The sequence below is a fragment of the Ceratina calcarata genome, unplaced genomic scaffold, assembly GCF_001652005.2.
Source record: "Ceratina calcarata isolate Rehan_Ccalc_2016 unplaced genomic scaffold, ASM165200v1 scaffold569.2, whole genome shotgun sequence".
In the NCBI taxonomy this organism is placed as follows: Eukaryota; Metazoa; Arthropoda; class Insecta; order Hymenoptera; family Apidae; genus Ceratina; species Ceratina calcarata.
The window spans coordinates 87,503-102,790 of NW_017176894.1; the positions used below are offsets into that span (position 1 = coordinate 87,503).

The 15,288-nt window shown below is 37.8% G+C and overlaps 1 protein-coding gene across 6 annotated transcripts in view; it reads right to left on the reverse strand.

Annotated features, from left to right (window-relative positions):
• Positions 1-6: 6 nt before the first annotated feature.
• zip (myosin heavy chain 10) overlaps positions 7-15,288 on the reverse strand; it is a 16,396-nt gene continuing 1,114 nt past the window's right edge. The window contains exons 2-13 of one of the 6 annotated variants that reach the window (XM_026817292.1): positions 10,679-10,835; positions 10,322-10,440; positions 8,710-8,733; positions 8,235-8,273; positions 7,609-7,701; positions 7,371-7,533; positions 5,366-6,702; positions 3,434-5,278; positions 3,071-3,340; positions 1,264-2,684; positions 689-795; positions 608-626 (exon numbers count right to left, since the gene is read on the reverse strand). In XM_026817292.1, coding sequence (XP_026673093.1) covers positions 616-626; positions 689-795; positions 1,264-2,684; positions 3,071-3,340; positions 3,434-5,278; positions 5,366-6,702; positions 7,371-7,533; positions 7,609-7,701; positions 8,235-8,273; positions 8,710-8,733; positions 10,322-10,440; positions 10,679-10,835 — 5,586 coding nt within the window. In that variant the 3' untranslated portion in view covers positions 608-615. Of the gene's footprint in view, positions 796-1,037; positions 1,123-1,263; positions 2,685-3,070; positions 3,341-3,433; positions 5,279-5,365; positions 6,703-7,370; positions 7,534-7,608; positions 7,702-8,234; positions 8,274-8,709; positions 8,734-10,321; positions 10,441-10,678; positions 10,836-15,288 lie in introns of all 6 variants that reach the window. The other 5 variants (XM_026817294.1, XM_018032186.2, XM_018032185.2 and 2 more) reach the window with 5 other exon arrangements.

Here is a 15,288-nt window from a genome sequence, read left to right on the forward strand (position 1 = left end):
ATTAATGCTGCCTAAATGCGGTGTTAATTCGTTATCGATTATGCAGCCCCGATAATATATTTCTAGTCTCAATCTTACCCGACGAAGTAGTAGCATTATCCGTAAAAAATGACGAAATTTCAAAGTTTATTAATAATAATGCGTAAGTGAAAGAACGTCTACTGTAAAGCTTATACAAAATATGGCATTCAAGCACTGCTAATGCATCGTCGGCATTAACGCACATTATTTTGTAAGAAACATGTTGGAAAAAATCCAATAAAAATTTGATCGTACAATCTTTCATGCTTATTGATAGATACAATATACGAATAGCTTATATCATAAATAGGCAGAAAAGAACACTGCTCACATTGCGAGTTTTCCGGATGAAAATTCGTCATTTTCCACGGAGTTCCGGAAAGACGGAGGTAAAATACTACTTGGTACGGCCCTGCCGGGTTTCTTATGTACAGAAGAAAGCCGTCGCCCTCATCTAATGGCATCGGTTGGGTGCATAGGAATCAACTCCCCGGACTCGTGCAGACACGAGCTCATCCGATTCGAATTCGTATTTTTCGTCGAAGCGAATCTCTCGTATACGCCTCGTGGACCTTGGGTATTTTTCTTTTTTTTTTATGGGTTTCCTGCGTTGTGAGGGTTCAATAAGTGGTGTGTGTTTTTCTCGCTCAGTTGACAGTTTCCTCACCATCGATGCTCTCGTCCTGCGTCGTTGAATCGTCGCCGGAGCCACCGGTTTGAACGGAACCGCGTTTCAGACGCGTGGAACTGAGGCTTATTGGAGGCCCACCTCGTCTGTTAGAACATTTTAAATTGTTTCAACTTCGACATCCTACTATTCGAAGAAGCTTATAGAAATTTTCATAATGATAATGATTGTGAATTCATTATCAATGGTTTTGACCCAATGAATTGATCGGAAGTATGATATACAGATTAATTAAAAAAGTAACAAAAATAGTTATATGGGAATATATGTGTCAATATACGAATGACATGATTTTAATCAGTCAAAGTAATTGTATTTTTAAACTAACCACACGGTTTACGTAGTATTCTTGAAACTTGAAACAATTCTGCTTTTTTCACGTACGGTACGAACTATGCTTTTTCCCTCGATGCCTATATTATATAATATTTAAATATTATAATAATATTTTAACGTCAAACTAATTTATACTCCTTTGCATTCATAATAAACTACGCAGAATTTATAATAAACGAGGGAAATTGATTTCGAATATAAAAATATGTGAAGCTCACCTTAACTTATTCTTAAGGTTCGCAACCTCCCTGGTTAATTCTTCCTGAGATTCAAGCATATCATCCATTTCTCTTTGCGCTTTCCTCTTCATTGCCTTATGCCTGCTAATTTCTTCCTCAGCTTCATCGAGCTGCCTCTTCAAAGCTTTCATTCTAGCGTTTACTTTCTCCGCTTGCTCCTTGTATTGGTCCGAGTTTCTCCTCTCGTCTTCTAACTGTAGACTTAATTCCTTCAGTTTCTTCTCCAATTTCCTGTTAATCTTTTGCTGTGCGAATCGTTCTTTCGCTTCAGTTTCCAGTTGCTCATCAAGATTGTTAATTTTCGATTCCAGTTGTTGAATGGTGGCTTTGGTCTTTGCTCTCTGAGCAGTTTCCAATTCCGTGAGTTTTGCTTTCAATTCCTTGTTTTGTCTTTCTAACAACAATTTGTGCGACTCCAATTTCTGTGTGGTCGATCTTTCAGTCGTCAGGTCGTTCGTCAACTGCTCAATGGTTATTTGAGCTTTTCTGGCCTTATCCATGACTAATTCACCATTCGATTGTTCTTCCTCCAACTCTTCTTCTAACGTTGCTATTCTAGCTTCCAATCTACGCTTCTCATCCAACATTAATGTACCCTTATTGGCATTATTATTGAGTTCTTCTTGTAATTCGTCTCTTTCATTCTCCGCAGCTCTTCTAGCTCGTTCGCTACTGGCATAATCTTCTGTTAACTGCATCAAATCCGCTTCTAAACTCTTCACCTTTCTTTCAGTCTCTTTAGCACTCGCTGCAAGCTCGTCTCTGGCAGCCCTGGCTTCCTCGGTTTCCCTGGTGCAATCTTTTATTTGGGCTTGAAGTTTCTTCAGCTGTTTCAGGGCATCTTCCTTCACTTTGTTGTGCATTTCAAGTTGCTGCTCGATATCCTTGTAATCTGCCTCCATCTTCTTACGCTGCGCGATAGCCGCAGCTCTCTGTTTCCTCTCGTCTTCCAACTCAGCTTCGAGGTCGCGTAATTGCTTCACTAACGCCCTTCGTTTCTCCTCGGCCTGCTCCTCCTTAGCTTGGAAATCTCGTTCGAATTGAGCTCTCAACGCTTGCATATTTACTTCTAAACGCAATTTCGCATCTTCTGTGAACTGCAACTCGTCCTCAAGCTCCTCTACTTGAGAACGTTGCTCAGACAATTGGGACTCGAGCGCACGTTTTGCTTTCTCAAGCTCATGTACGTTCTTGTCTGCTGTGCCTTGATTGTTGACGAGTTCGTCGAGCTCTGACTGGAGACCTCGGCGAACGCGTTCGAGCTCCTCGACTTTCTCGTTCATCTCATCGAGCTCGCGTGTCAGAGAGAGGACACGTGTCTCCTTCTCGCGAGCCTCACGTTCTGCAGCATCGCGTTGCTCTGCATATTGTTCAGAGACTGCTTTTTCTTCAGCCAGCACCTTAAAATGACAATTAAATTAATGGATAAAATGTTTAAAATGAGTCTCTAATTCTACTATTACTTTAGAAACTTATGAAAATGTAATCTACATTAAATCATATTAATCCGTAAGATATTGGGTATTGTATAGAAAAAAAGGGATAACTTTTAATGATTCGGTTACTTGATAAATTACTCTACATAAAAATATAAATTGTTAATTACTAATGATAATTATATGAAAAACTCACAGAAAGTTCCCCAAACTATCGTTAATAATTAAAAAAAGTAACAACTCTATTAATCTCAAATTGAAACAATTATAGAGTAACAATAATTATTCTATTGAAACAATTAAATAAATTTCGTTTACTGCATTTTACAATCCCGATGACGAAAGCTTACCTTATCGAAAATTTTCTGCTTCTTCTCCAATTCCAGCACCTTTGCTCTTTGCGCCTCGAGCTCAATAGTACTATCTTCTAATTCTGCTTGCACTTTCTTCTTTGATTTATCTAGTTTATCATTAGCAGCTTGAAGTTCTTCGACTTGTCTTTGAAGTGCTTCAATGTCCTTCATACACCTCTTCCTCGCTTCTTCTAACGCAGTAGCGGCTTCAGCTTCTTCCTCGGCCCTCTTCTTTGCTTCTGCCAATTGTATATTTAAGGCCAAGACCTGTGAACAAGTTTTAGAAAACAAAAAGGATTTTTAAATGTGTCCAGTTATCAAATTATTAACTGATAAAGTATCGCAGAGTAGCAATTGTACCTGTTTATCCAAGGCTCTCTTTGCTTCCTCTTCTTCTTCTAACTGATCATGCAGACTTTCTTTCTCACTTTCCAACGCTCTTAATTTCGAACTCAAGGCCAACTTTTGTCTAGTTTCTTCTTCGAGTTGTTGCTGAAGTTCGGTGAATTGCGACTCACAAGTCGCTGAAGCTTTTAAGGCTGCAGAAGCTTTTAATTCTGCAGTTTCCAATTGTTGCATGACGCTTTCAGCCTCCTGTTGTAATTTCGTCACACGTTCCGCCAATTCCTGCCTACACCTTTCCACTTCTGCAAGTTTCCCGTTTACTTCTGCAAGCTGTTGTTCAGCTTGTTTCCTTCTTCTGTCTGATTCTTGTCTGCTGGCACTGACAGACCTAAGTTCCGTAGCCAAGTCGGCATTCTCAGCCTCCAAAGTTCCCTTTGCCTTCTCTAAAACGGCTTTAGTCTTTTTCAATGCATCCATCTGTTCATTCAAAGCTGTCAGTTCCTGCGTGTGCTTGTGTCGCATATCAGCCAGCGTCGCTTCATGCATCGACGTTTCTTCTTCCAAATTCTTTTTCAACGTTGCCAATTCCTGTTCGCGTTTGCTTCTCAATTCCTGTTGGGCGGCAGTCGAATCCAAAGAATCCAACAATTCGTTCTTCAGCGCTTCCAATTCCTCGTTCAGATCGCGCTTTAACTTCTCTGCTTTGCTTCTGGCAGCCTTTTCAGCTTCGAGATCTTCTTGAAGTTCAGCCAGCTGAGACTCCAATTCACGAAGAGCCTTCTGCGCTTGGGCTTTCGCTGCTCCTTCCTCGTCCATCTTTGCCATTACTTGATTCAATTCTTCTTCCCGCTTACCAAGTTGCAGTTGAAGTTCTTCTACCTGTGTTTTTCGCTCTGCAAGCTGTTCTTTCAAATCTGACACCTCAGTTTCTATTTTCCTCTTGGACCTGTCCACCTCCTGTCTCTGCTGATGATCCTTCAACAGCCTCTCTTCAAGATCTGCAATCGTGGCTTCATGTTTCGCCTTCAACTTCGACAAATGCTTCGCTTTCTCTTCTTCCTCGGCAAGTGTCTGCGACAGATCGTTCGCTCTTTCTTCAAGTATCTTCTTTTCCTTCAGCAATTTTTGATTCGTGTCATCAGAAAGTGCAAGATCTTCTTCGAGCTTCTTGATTTTCGCATCGCATTGTACTTTCTCCAACTGCAACTTCTGTCTGGCAGCTTCCTCTTCTTCTAATTGTTCTTCAAGATCGCTTATATTCAATTGTAATTTCTTTTTCTCTTGAGTCAGGGCAGCGCTCCTTTCTTCTTCTTCCTCGATCCTTGCTTCCAAATCGTGAAGAATTTCCTCCAATTCTTGCTTTCTCGCAGCTAATCTTGCTCGCATTTCCTCCGCTTCCGCGCACAATTCTACCTCGGCCTGCAATTGTTCCGCTAGCATTGTTTTCTCCTCCATAGCTTGTTGATATTTTCGTTCATATTCTTGCGAGGAATGCAACTGCATTTCTAATTTGTCTCGCACTTGTTTCAATTCATCTTCCTTTTGAGTTAATTTCTCCTCCTGTTTTGTTACCTCTAGCAGTGGTTTCACTTTGGTATACAAACGCCACCACTGCCAATTGCGAAGTTTCAAATAAGCAGCACAATTTCGCTGAATGATTCTGATGGCATTCAATTGTTGTAACCGTTTCTGATAGTTCTTACGAGCGAGGAAACCACGACAGAATGCTTGGAAATTGACGATTATATCCGTAATCTTGTAATCGCGTTCCTCTTCGAGATGTGCCAAGACTCCGGCACGGAAGAAAATTTTTGATTGACCGACGCGATAAAGATTTGGGTCAAGTTCAAGAGCTTGAATCTGTAACAGAGATTTTTATAATTATGCTCACTACTTTCGTAACATTAAAATTTTGTTATACGCATGAATAGAATATGTTACACTTACCATTTTCTCGCAAGCTTTCTTTCCATCCATGAACCCTTTGGGGATAGCATTTGGCGTCAGAAGTTCGTACCTCTGCCTGAATTCTTGGAATGGTATTCTATTCGGGAATCCTTGTCTGCAAATTCGAATTCCTTCCAACACTCCGTTGCATCTCAGCTGATCCAACACCAACGGTGCATCGATCTTTCCAGCTTTCTTCTCATGGTTCGGTATGATACATCTTACGAAATTCGGATTAGTGTTTCTCAGCGTTACCATTAGTTTTGCCAACTGTTCCTTGTACAGCTGAGAAACCGTTCTGAACATGCCTTTTCTGGTTCTCGCACCAAACTGTGTATCGGTCAACGCTTGTTGAGCCATTCCAACAATTTCCGCGTCCTTCCAAATGTGACAAACGAAAGGATCTTGCGAATTTTGCAGAAGGCTGACCACGTTTTCGTTCAACGGGTCCATGTTCTTCATCAACCATTTAGCAGCTGAATAATCAACCTTTCCGGCGTAATGAATTATAGCAAAGTCTGCGACACCTCTGAAGTCCGTCTTCATGAATTTCGGATGTACGCTGTGAGCACCGACTAATTTTTCGACGAACGTTTTGTCCGTCGCTTTAGGGAACCAACACTCCTCGTCCAATAACGCCATGATGCCCATCGGTTTGTCAATCAAATCGATAGTCGGTTGTAAATCTAATCCAAAATCGATAAATTTCCACTCGATCCCTTCCCTCTGATATTCCTCTTGCTCCAAAATGAACATGGTGTGATTGAACAATTGCTGTAGCTTCTCGTTCGTGTAATTAATACAAAGTTGCTCAAAGCTGTTCAGTTCAAATATCTCGAAACCAGCCATATCCAAAATACCGATAAAACTCGCTCCTTGTCTCTTCGTTCGATCCAGCGATCTGTTGATTCTGTTCACGAGCCATCTGAACATTCTCTCGTAGCAAGCTTTCGAGATCGCTTCCACCGCGAATTCAACTTGCTCCTTCGTTTGTGCTTTCGTCACGAAATCTCTACCGACTTTAATCCTTGGTTTCAAGAACGCTTTCGTCATTTCCGTCACGCTCAGGCCCAGTAAATGAGAAATTTTTTGGGCGACGGTATTGTCCGGTAACGTGGCTTGATCCGAATTTCTTTCTTGACGGAACTGCATAGAACCGAAAAGCATCACCGCAGACACGATGCGGAAGATCGATGAAAAATCTTCATTTGTCATGCCCATGATATGCATGGACTTTACGGTCGAGAAGAACTCGGCTGAATCGTCCACTCCCGGAACTGGTAATGCGCCATTGGACAGGAATGGATAGTGTTTCGGATCCTCCAAGATAAATTCCTCTGAAATATTGTTAATCGCACATATTTCTATTACAAACCTGTTACGTCAGTTATATGAAATAATAATTGAATAAATTTCTCGAGATTTTTCTAAGAAATTAATCCTTTAAAAATTTTTTTTGGAGAATTTGAATCTTGCAAATTTGGAAAAATAGGTTTCAGCCCGTATTTGATAGTAACGACACAGTTTTTACTGAACGATGCCCAAAATGATCAGTTGGCTAACATTCACCGCGTCAGTAATTGAGCTTCAGGTCAGGTAGCGTGGCTGTGAGTCATCTATGAAGAAGGTTGTTTTAAATCGTTCGTATCCCGAAAGGATAATCTTAATCCGAGAATAGTGATTCGAGTATGGATCAAAATATCCCTGACAAGCAAGTAAGCATAATAGACGGAAACGTTCGGTGTCTCGAAGCAGGAATATCGATTCACTTTCCCGTCTCGAATAGTAATAAAAAGCGTGCACTATCTGGGCTTGGGCTTGGTCATGAGCATGAGTCAATAATATTTTATTATGTGAGTACACAAGTTCTACGGGTTTCAATACGGGTAGAAAAACTAACTACAATTTTATCATTTATTTATCGACAAATAAAAGTAGCAAACAGATTATATAACTACTCGGAAAAATATTAAAAATATTATACAATATAAATAAAATTACTCACTCTTTTGTTCAGGCGAGGCACCGGCTAGAAGCTGGTAAAATATATGGAACGTTCTTTCATCTTTTGCTTGTCGAATGGCTCTGGACTTTTCCAAAAGATAAGTTTCTATATTTGCGCCAGCAATGTAACCGGATGCATCGAAGTTTATTCGAATGAATTTACCCTGTTCGACGATTAAGCGGATTATTATCATTATCGCCGAAGCAAATTCTTATTTAACAAGTTTTTACGAACTTACAAATCTAGAAGAATTATCGTTTTTCACTGTTTTGGCATTCCCAAAAGCTTCCAGTATCGGATTTGCCTGTAAGAGCTGTTGCTCCAATTCACCCTATCATCAAAAAAATTGAACAACTTGATAAGAATAAGAATCATTGTTTAATTTTTCTTTATTGGATGTTATTGAGTACAACATATATTTTGGTTAAAATAAATTTATAATAAAACAGGAAATTTGTTTATGATACTTCCAAAGTAAATTTGCAAAATGAGCAAATGTGAGTAACGATGTAAACGAAATGCAATCAATTATAAAAATACTTTTCGAAGAAGATTATCGCAATCAGTTATCTATATGTTCGTACGTTATTGATTAATTTTCCATCGTACCTAATTAAGTTAATAAACGAATGTTATTCATTATTATAAAGAAAATTTATACCTAAAAGTTAAAACAATGAAGCACGTAATAAAATAAATGTACAAGAAGCGAACAACGCACTAACCCATTTGCATTATTAGCGCGTATAAAAAAAATAGATGATAAGAGTGTATTATTCAATCTTTTTTTGCAGATGGGTTAACGTACATACACAGACACGACACAGAGTACATTAATAAATAATTCAATTAGTCGACTCTCACGTTAATTACCGCAAATTTATCCGAAACATTTCCGGAACCCTGAATCCAGTGAGCAGCGTAAAGAAATAAAAAGAATGCGATTTAGGATTTCAACTTCCTTTACAAACTGTTATGTACACGATAGAATTAAATTAATTCCCTTGCTTCAGGACGATAAATAAAAATCAAGAGAAAAAGGGCAAGATAAAAAAGCTAGCTAAATTAGTTATTTGTTAAAACTGATAAAATTGAGTACGGTTAATTTAAATATGATTAATGAAACCAAACACAATTGCACATAGAGTGTACTTTTACGTGCATATGGTACACGGAAGTTCCAACACCATGGCAACACGTGTAGTTAGTGAACGAAGCTTAAAAAGAGATAACAGAACGGAAAGCGAAAAAAATGGGGAGAGGAGGAAAAACATAAGGACAGCAGATAGCAGCGTATAATCGTGTGAGCGGAATGTTGATCATTTTGTTGTTGACTTACTATGATTAACGCCGGACTTGGTGTCTAGGTGTGTCGTGGCCGCCGAAAGTCAGCACCGGGAATGAGAGAATTTACAAAATTAAATTCACGAGCCTTCGCTAATGAATCCAGTTTTCATTACGTTCCTTTCATAGGCGACCCTTCAGAGACAGTACCTTTCGTTTTTTTTTAAATTTAACAGGTGTTGGATCAACTCCAATTCAATTGGCAATTAGAATATCATTATTGATTGGAATTTGATTGGAATTGTAAATCGATTTAACGTATCTGACGAAACAGACACATTATTGGCATAAATGCATAATCTTCGGAATTATTTATGTTACATAAACAAGTTTCATTTCACGATTAAGCATTCGGATATGAAACCAGTTGCGGCGCTTTCGAAGTTTAAGCGATTCACGTGGTTTGTAAATCTCGAATTATGAAACGCATAAAAAGGGAGCGACGCGACGGTAATTTTTTCCTATATAAGAGCACGGAGTTTCGTGGCATACGGTGACTCAGAACAGACCGACGAGAATGACTCAAAGACGAGTTAGGCCGATAAGTGGATCGTTCCACTGAAAAAGGAAAGATCCTTCGAGAGCCAGTGATCTACGATGGCCTACCGTGATCTATCGCGGATCGCAAAACAGTCGTCCAGTATTCGACGACCGGCTTCGTAAACAATTCACGCAACACTTACACAATCGATGGTCAGTGTGTACGGTTACTTTGTTTCATTTCTCTTTCTCAATTTATTTGTATAATAATCAAGTATCGTTCAAATTCAATTACTCATAATCAAATAACTAGCGAATAATTCCATTCGACTGAGAATAAATGTATTTTGTAAAAATAACTCTGACTAGATGTGAAATTTAACTTCGCATGCTGTTTTATCATCCTGTTCGTGCTTAAATTTTATCTAACCGCGGAAACTGAGGTCGAATTTCCGTCTTTCGTTATCGTTCATTACACTGTATCATATTTCATGAAAGCGCATGTGTTCCTTTGTGCGCACGTTCCAAGATTATGATTAAGCGCAGAAAATCATATTTCTTTGCCTACCTTAACGCTTCTCTCTCAAACGAGATACTCTTTTGTGTAACATCGATATTTCGAAGATCTAAATTGAATCTACGTATAATGTGCGATCTCTTTCTCAGTGAGATATTTTAAAAAATTGAGTTAATGTAAGTGCTCAATTTCATTTGTATTATACAATTCTAATTGACGTCGATATCTTCTAATTATGTTTACACTCGTATAAAATTTACGAAGCGTCATGCACGAAAGAAGAGAAGAGAGAGTATTTACAGAAATTTTCATGCACCGGATAAAATTTACAAGATCCTTGTCTTAATTATATTTCTGAAACCAGTAATATCTCTGAGTTTCCTTTACATGTATTGTAATATCCATTAAATAACAGAATATAGGAGGCGCAGACAAAGTCCTGTATGTCCTTGCTGCTTAAATCGAAATTATGGATTCGAGCAACGCAAATATTTGTCACGAACTTATATATCATCATTTGTATTTCGTCTGACTTTAGTATTACTAATGGTGTACTATGTTTAATAAATCGCATCTCGACGAAGATCGAGATATTCATTTATTGACTTACCGCATTCGACTTTGGCTTCGAGGCTGCGACATACGCCAGGTACTGTATCACTTTCTTCGTGTTTTCAGTTTTACCAGCGCCGGATTCACCAGTGCACAAAATAGACTGGTCCTCACGATCTGTAAAAATAAATCAGACACAACAAAATTAAATATTTCAAAGATCTCTTTCATAAAATAAGATACACGACCATCACTTTATGCAAAATTTGATTTCGAAATAAAATTCAGAAATAATGCTATTGTAAAATGAAAAACTAATCAGCAAAGAATACTAGGAGTAAGCGAAATACGGATAACTTATATCTGCATAGTTCTTAATGACTGGGTAAATTAACGGGAAAATAGAATTAATTACCTTGAAGCATAGAACGATATGCGGTGTCCGTAATGGCGAAAACATGGGGTGGAACCTCGTGTCTCTTAATACCCTTATATCTCTCCATTATCTTCTCCGTGTAAATTGGCAGCCTCTTGTATGGATTTACCACTACGCAGAACAACCCCGAGTATGTCTGCAATCATACAACAAAACGATGAGTGGTCTGAACAAATCGACAAAAAAAAGGTTTCTCAATGGCGACGATTTTTTTTCTCTCGTACACGACGAGTAATCGCGCTGCTATTCCAATGGGATATCTCACAGACGAAATCAACAGACAATGGTAAATGCAAAATGCAATCAAGTAATTGAATAATTCGTGGAATTCTAAAAATTTCCAAGTGATAAATCAATATTTGCAAATGAAATGTACCGTTAACTAGCATTTCCTATTACGTTATCAGACTAAGGAATCTCTTCACGAGTCGTTTGTAACGCGACCTTTAGTGTGACTAGTTTAACGAGAACAGTATCAAGTCGAAGTTTATTTGGAATTTGATTGGCAATTAACTGCAAGCCGTATGTACCGAGTTAATTAATAGATTCTAATATTATCGACAGTAGTATAAAAACATATAATAATAATTAGGCAATAAATAGCATGAATTTTCCATTATTTGCCTGTGCTGAATAAAATTCCTCTCTCAATAAATACAAATTCAAAATGATTCTAAAAACCATTCTATGTTTCTGTATTTTAATCTTGATAAAAAAACGTTAACGTTGGGCTTTTCTCTGGACAACTCCGATGTTCAATTACTCTGCGTGTAATTCATGTACGAAGCACTTATAGAAATTACGTAGCCTTATACACTTGAAGTGATTTGCTACGCACGTGTTGCACTTTAACCATCAATAACCCCATAAATTGATAAACGACCACACTATACAAGCAGATAAATACGAACAGAGGATCGACTTATTTTTTTATTTGAAAATCACGTCTTAGACAAACTGCATATTATACGTGCATAGAATACCCGGTTGCATTTGCACTTCTACTTAATAGGAACTTTCTGCGAATCGGTGATTATATTCTCGTTGGTAATAGCTTTCTTTTCTCATTATAAATGAATAATTTACGAGTTAAACGGTACGAAAAACCCAAAGGTATGCGTCATCGTTCGGGAAAGATGAGCAAGCGGATCGGCTTACACAAGTTCACGGTGGTGTGTAACCACGAAAAAATGTCAAGTAGCAAATAATCAAAGGGACTTTCGTAACCAGGTCTCGTAAAATCATAAATTCCGTGTAGCTTTTTTCGGTGAACTTTAATAATATTTTGATGAAGGAAACGTTCACAAAGAAAAAGCATGGAAGAACTTTAACGAAAATGTTGCAACAACCCGTTCTATGATACCAGTAGTCCCGGTAGTTGCTCGATAAGGGTTTAAATAACTTTGCTCTGTATCAGTAGCGTTTGATAAGAGAATACTGGTAGGTTGCGATTCACTCGCTAGAATAATGAAACGATGACCTAATAATCGATACAGACAATGTTATTGTTATGCAACCTGAGTCATATTTCAAATCATAGTTTATAATATTCATGCATGAGCCAACTTGAACTCCGATCGACTCTGTTCCTTGTTTTTTAAACTGTTCAAAAATCAAAGATTCACCTATATCTGTTCATTTGAGTTAAAATAATAAATACAATTGAACTGAAACACATTCTCTTTTCCTTTAAAGACAAATGAACCTAACCGAGGTCGGACAAAGTCTCAATGCAAAGTAGGGATTCACGGCTATTTTGTTCCCTTTTTTTTTAAACAGAACTCTCTCCTCGAAGGTCTCCGAAACCGGTCTCCGAGAGTGTCGTGTCGTCGACCTGCCTAACATTCCTGGTTATAGCTGACTAACAACCACTGACTCTAACTCCCTATAAAGGAAAATTGCATCTCTTTCTTCACTTCGTTTCACATAAAAAGTCAAACACCTAATTTGCAGAGCGTGCACACTATATCGTGACAAGCCGAGATCATATTATTTCGATATGCATTCATTAAAAAATTTGTACATAATATCAATCGTATGATCATGTACGTTTGTAACCATATGTTAGTCATGTTTCAATCTTAACTAAACAATTTCGACTCCAGCCATATAAATGGAAAAAGTTAGACGCTTCAAAGTTAAACAATTGATAAGTACCCGATTTTGGAGTTATTGTCCATCGGTTAGTTTGCGTGTAAGAGTCTCGGCCAGTGAAGCACATCAAATGCGTCGTTTACAATTTATTACGGCTTTTAGGTACACGCATCACAATCACGACACGACGCTATTATACAGAATGCCCCAATAACGAAAACTTACGAGTAGTATTCTTCCATGATTACAAGTCTTTTGCCGGCAAACCCATTCATTAAAGAAACATGTACTTTCTATTTCGTAAAACTCCTGATTAACAATACGTAATACTTTCTTCGAACGTGCTCGTTGAGATCGTAGCATTAAGATCAGAGTCACGCACTCTTTATACTAAGTCCTGTAACCGTAATATTCGTAGGAAATTTTCAAAATTTTGTTGCTTCAATCATGTGTCTGACAATTTATTCAATTTAAACAGACGACTATCAGACATTTTGTAGGAGTAAAGTGCATCTATTTTAGAATTGGTGGATACGTAAGTACATCTCGTTGCTTGTATTATTTGAGTCATATTCGGATAAAAAGGAAGGGGAGTGTGCAAGAATCGAAGGAAGATAAGGCAAGGAAGATAAAAAAGGAAACGCAGAAGGAGGAAAAGAGAAGAAGGGTATATGACGAAGCAACGTGTACAGTCAAGTCTATCCCGGAATCTGTGCGGTTTCGACAGAGTTCGGTTTCTTTCCTAAGAAGACCGAAACTCCGTCTTGACTATAAAAGGCTCTGAAGTCTCCAGCGAAACTGGCTATCTTTCTCTTTTCCTCTTCTACTCGTTACCAGCGTATTACATCGGGACAACGTTTACGGTACCGCGAGGAAGCGGGTTAAGGACACTCGTCCTTATAAGGACTCCTCCCTGATAGTGCTCTCTTTCTCTTTTCACCGCTCCTCCCTTAAATTCTACAGCAATGGAAATCTGACGGTTCTCGACAATTTTTATTCCATATTCGCTTTTAAGTTCGTGTTATTCACTCGTTACAAACCGATTATGATTACGAATCTTTCAGGTGATACAATCGCATAATTTCAAATATCGTGCTTTACTTATCATCAGTATATGTTATCAAATTATGTCTTTCGATATAGCGACTACAAAAGTTAATTAAACCCCTTTAAAATGAAGTAATTAAATTTTCTTCACCGTACAATCAAAGCACTGATAATTCACTCAAATTTATCAAATTAATTGATGCATCAGAGTGAACGTCAAAAGCTTTGAGTGTGTCGTTTGAGACTTCCCTGGCTAGTTAAATCAATTACGATATTAAAGATTTGAATTTTGGAACGTTACATGGAATGCGATATATCACGGATCGAAAGAAGAATAATCAGCACGTACGAGGCATATGCATGACGTCACTCACTCGTGTCCTAGAATGCTTGCCATACGTAAGCAGATATTTCTATATCGTAAAGCCCAAGAAAAACTACGATTCTCTTAATTAATATCGAGCGATAACAGCCACCGATCTCACGATTAAGATTTTTCGGTGGTCGGACCCGCTTATCGAATTACTAACAGAAAAGGAATTCAAGCGAAAGTACAATATGTACAGTGTACGCGTGTTTACGTTTACGTCATCCACGAGAGACGGCATTCGAAAACTTGTCAAATTTCTATAAAAGTACGGATGAAGGTTGACATAAATGTGTCTTCACTTCGAGCCTTTCCTACATTTATTTTAAAAACTCCTACAAACATCGTTAATAAAATATATTTAATTTTATTTCTGATAAATGATAATACTCGTAATAACTACAGATATCGAAGTATCGATTAACTACTTGAAGTCGAAAGTTTTTAAAATTGAACTAATACCGTTCGACAAGTTCAAAAACTACGGTGAGTCAATACTACGTGGAAATGAAATATGGCCGTTATCAGTTCGTGATAACGTTCAGAAATGAATTACGAACTAACATTGAAATTCTACGTTCCTCGAAGTTCATATTGTATGTCTCCTAGGTTGTCACATCCTACGCTCAGTTTACAATTTATGAATTATGATATGCCGAAGAATAATTCTATAAGTAGACGTTTACAAATAAACGTTCGATCTTATATATTGACGGTCCCATTTTTTCATAATCATTTATTCTTCTAATATCAATAATGATCAATAATTTTTTCCTTATTATCTGAAAAAATGATAACAGTGTTTCGCGAACCTTTAGAAGTGAATGAACCGATTCAACGTAATCCTCAAATAGTAGAAATAGATAATTTTAATTAGATACGTACGATGATCACAGCACTATGACATAATCAAATTCAGTAAGAAGCTTGGGTTAGGTCAGTGTTACGTTTACATTTGAATATTGTTTCGTTTCAAATAATTATTTTCTAGTGAACAAAGAACTGATTGTTTTTCGCTTATCTTGAAATATCTATTTATTAAAGATACATGCTACTTTATCTGTCATGCTGTGTTATATGG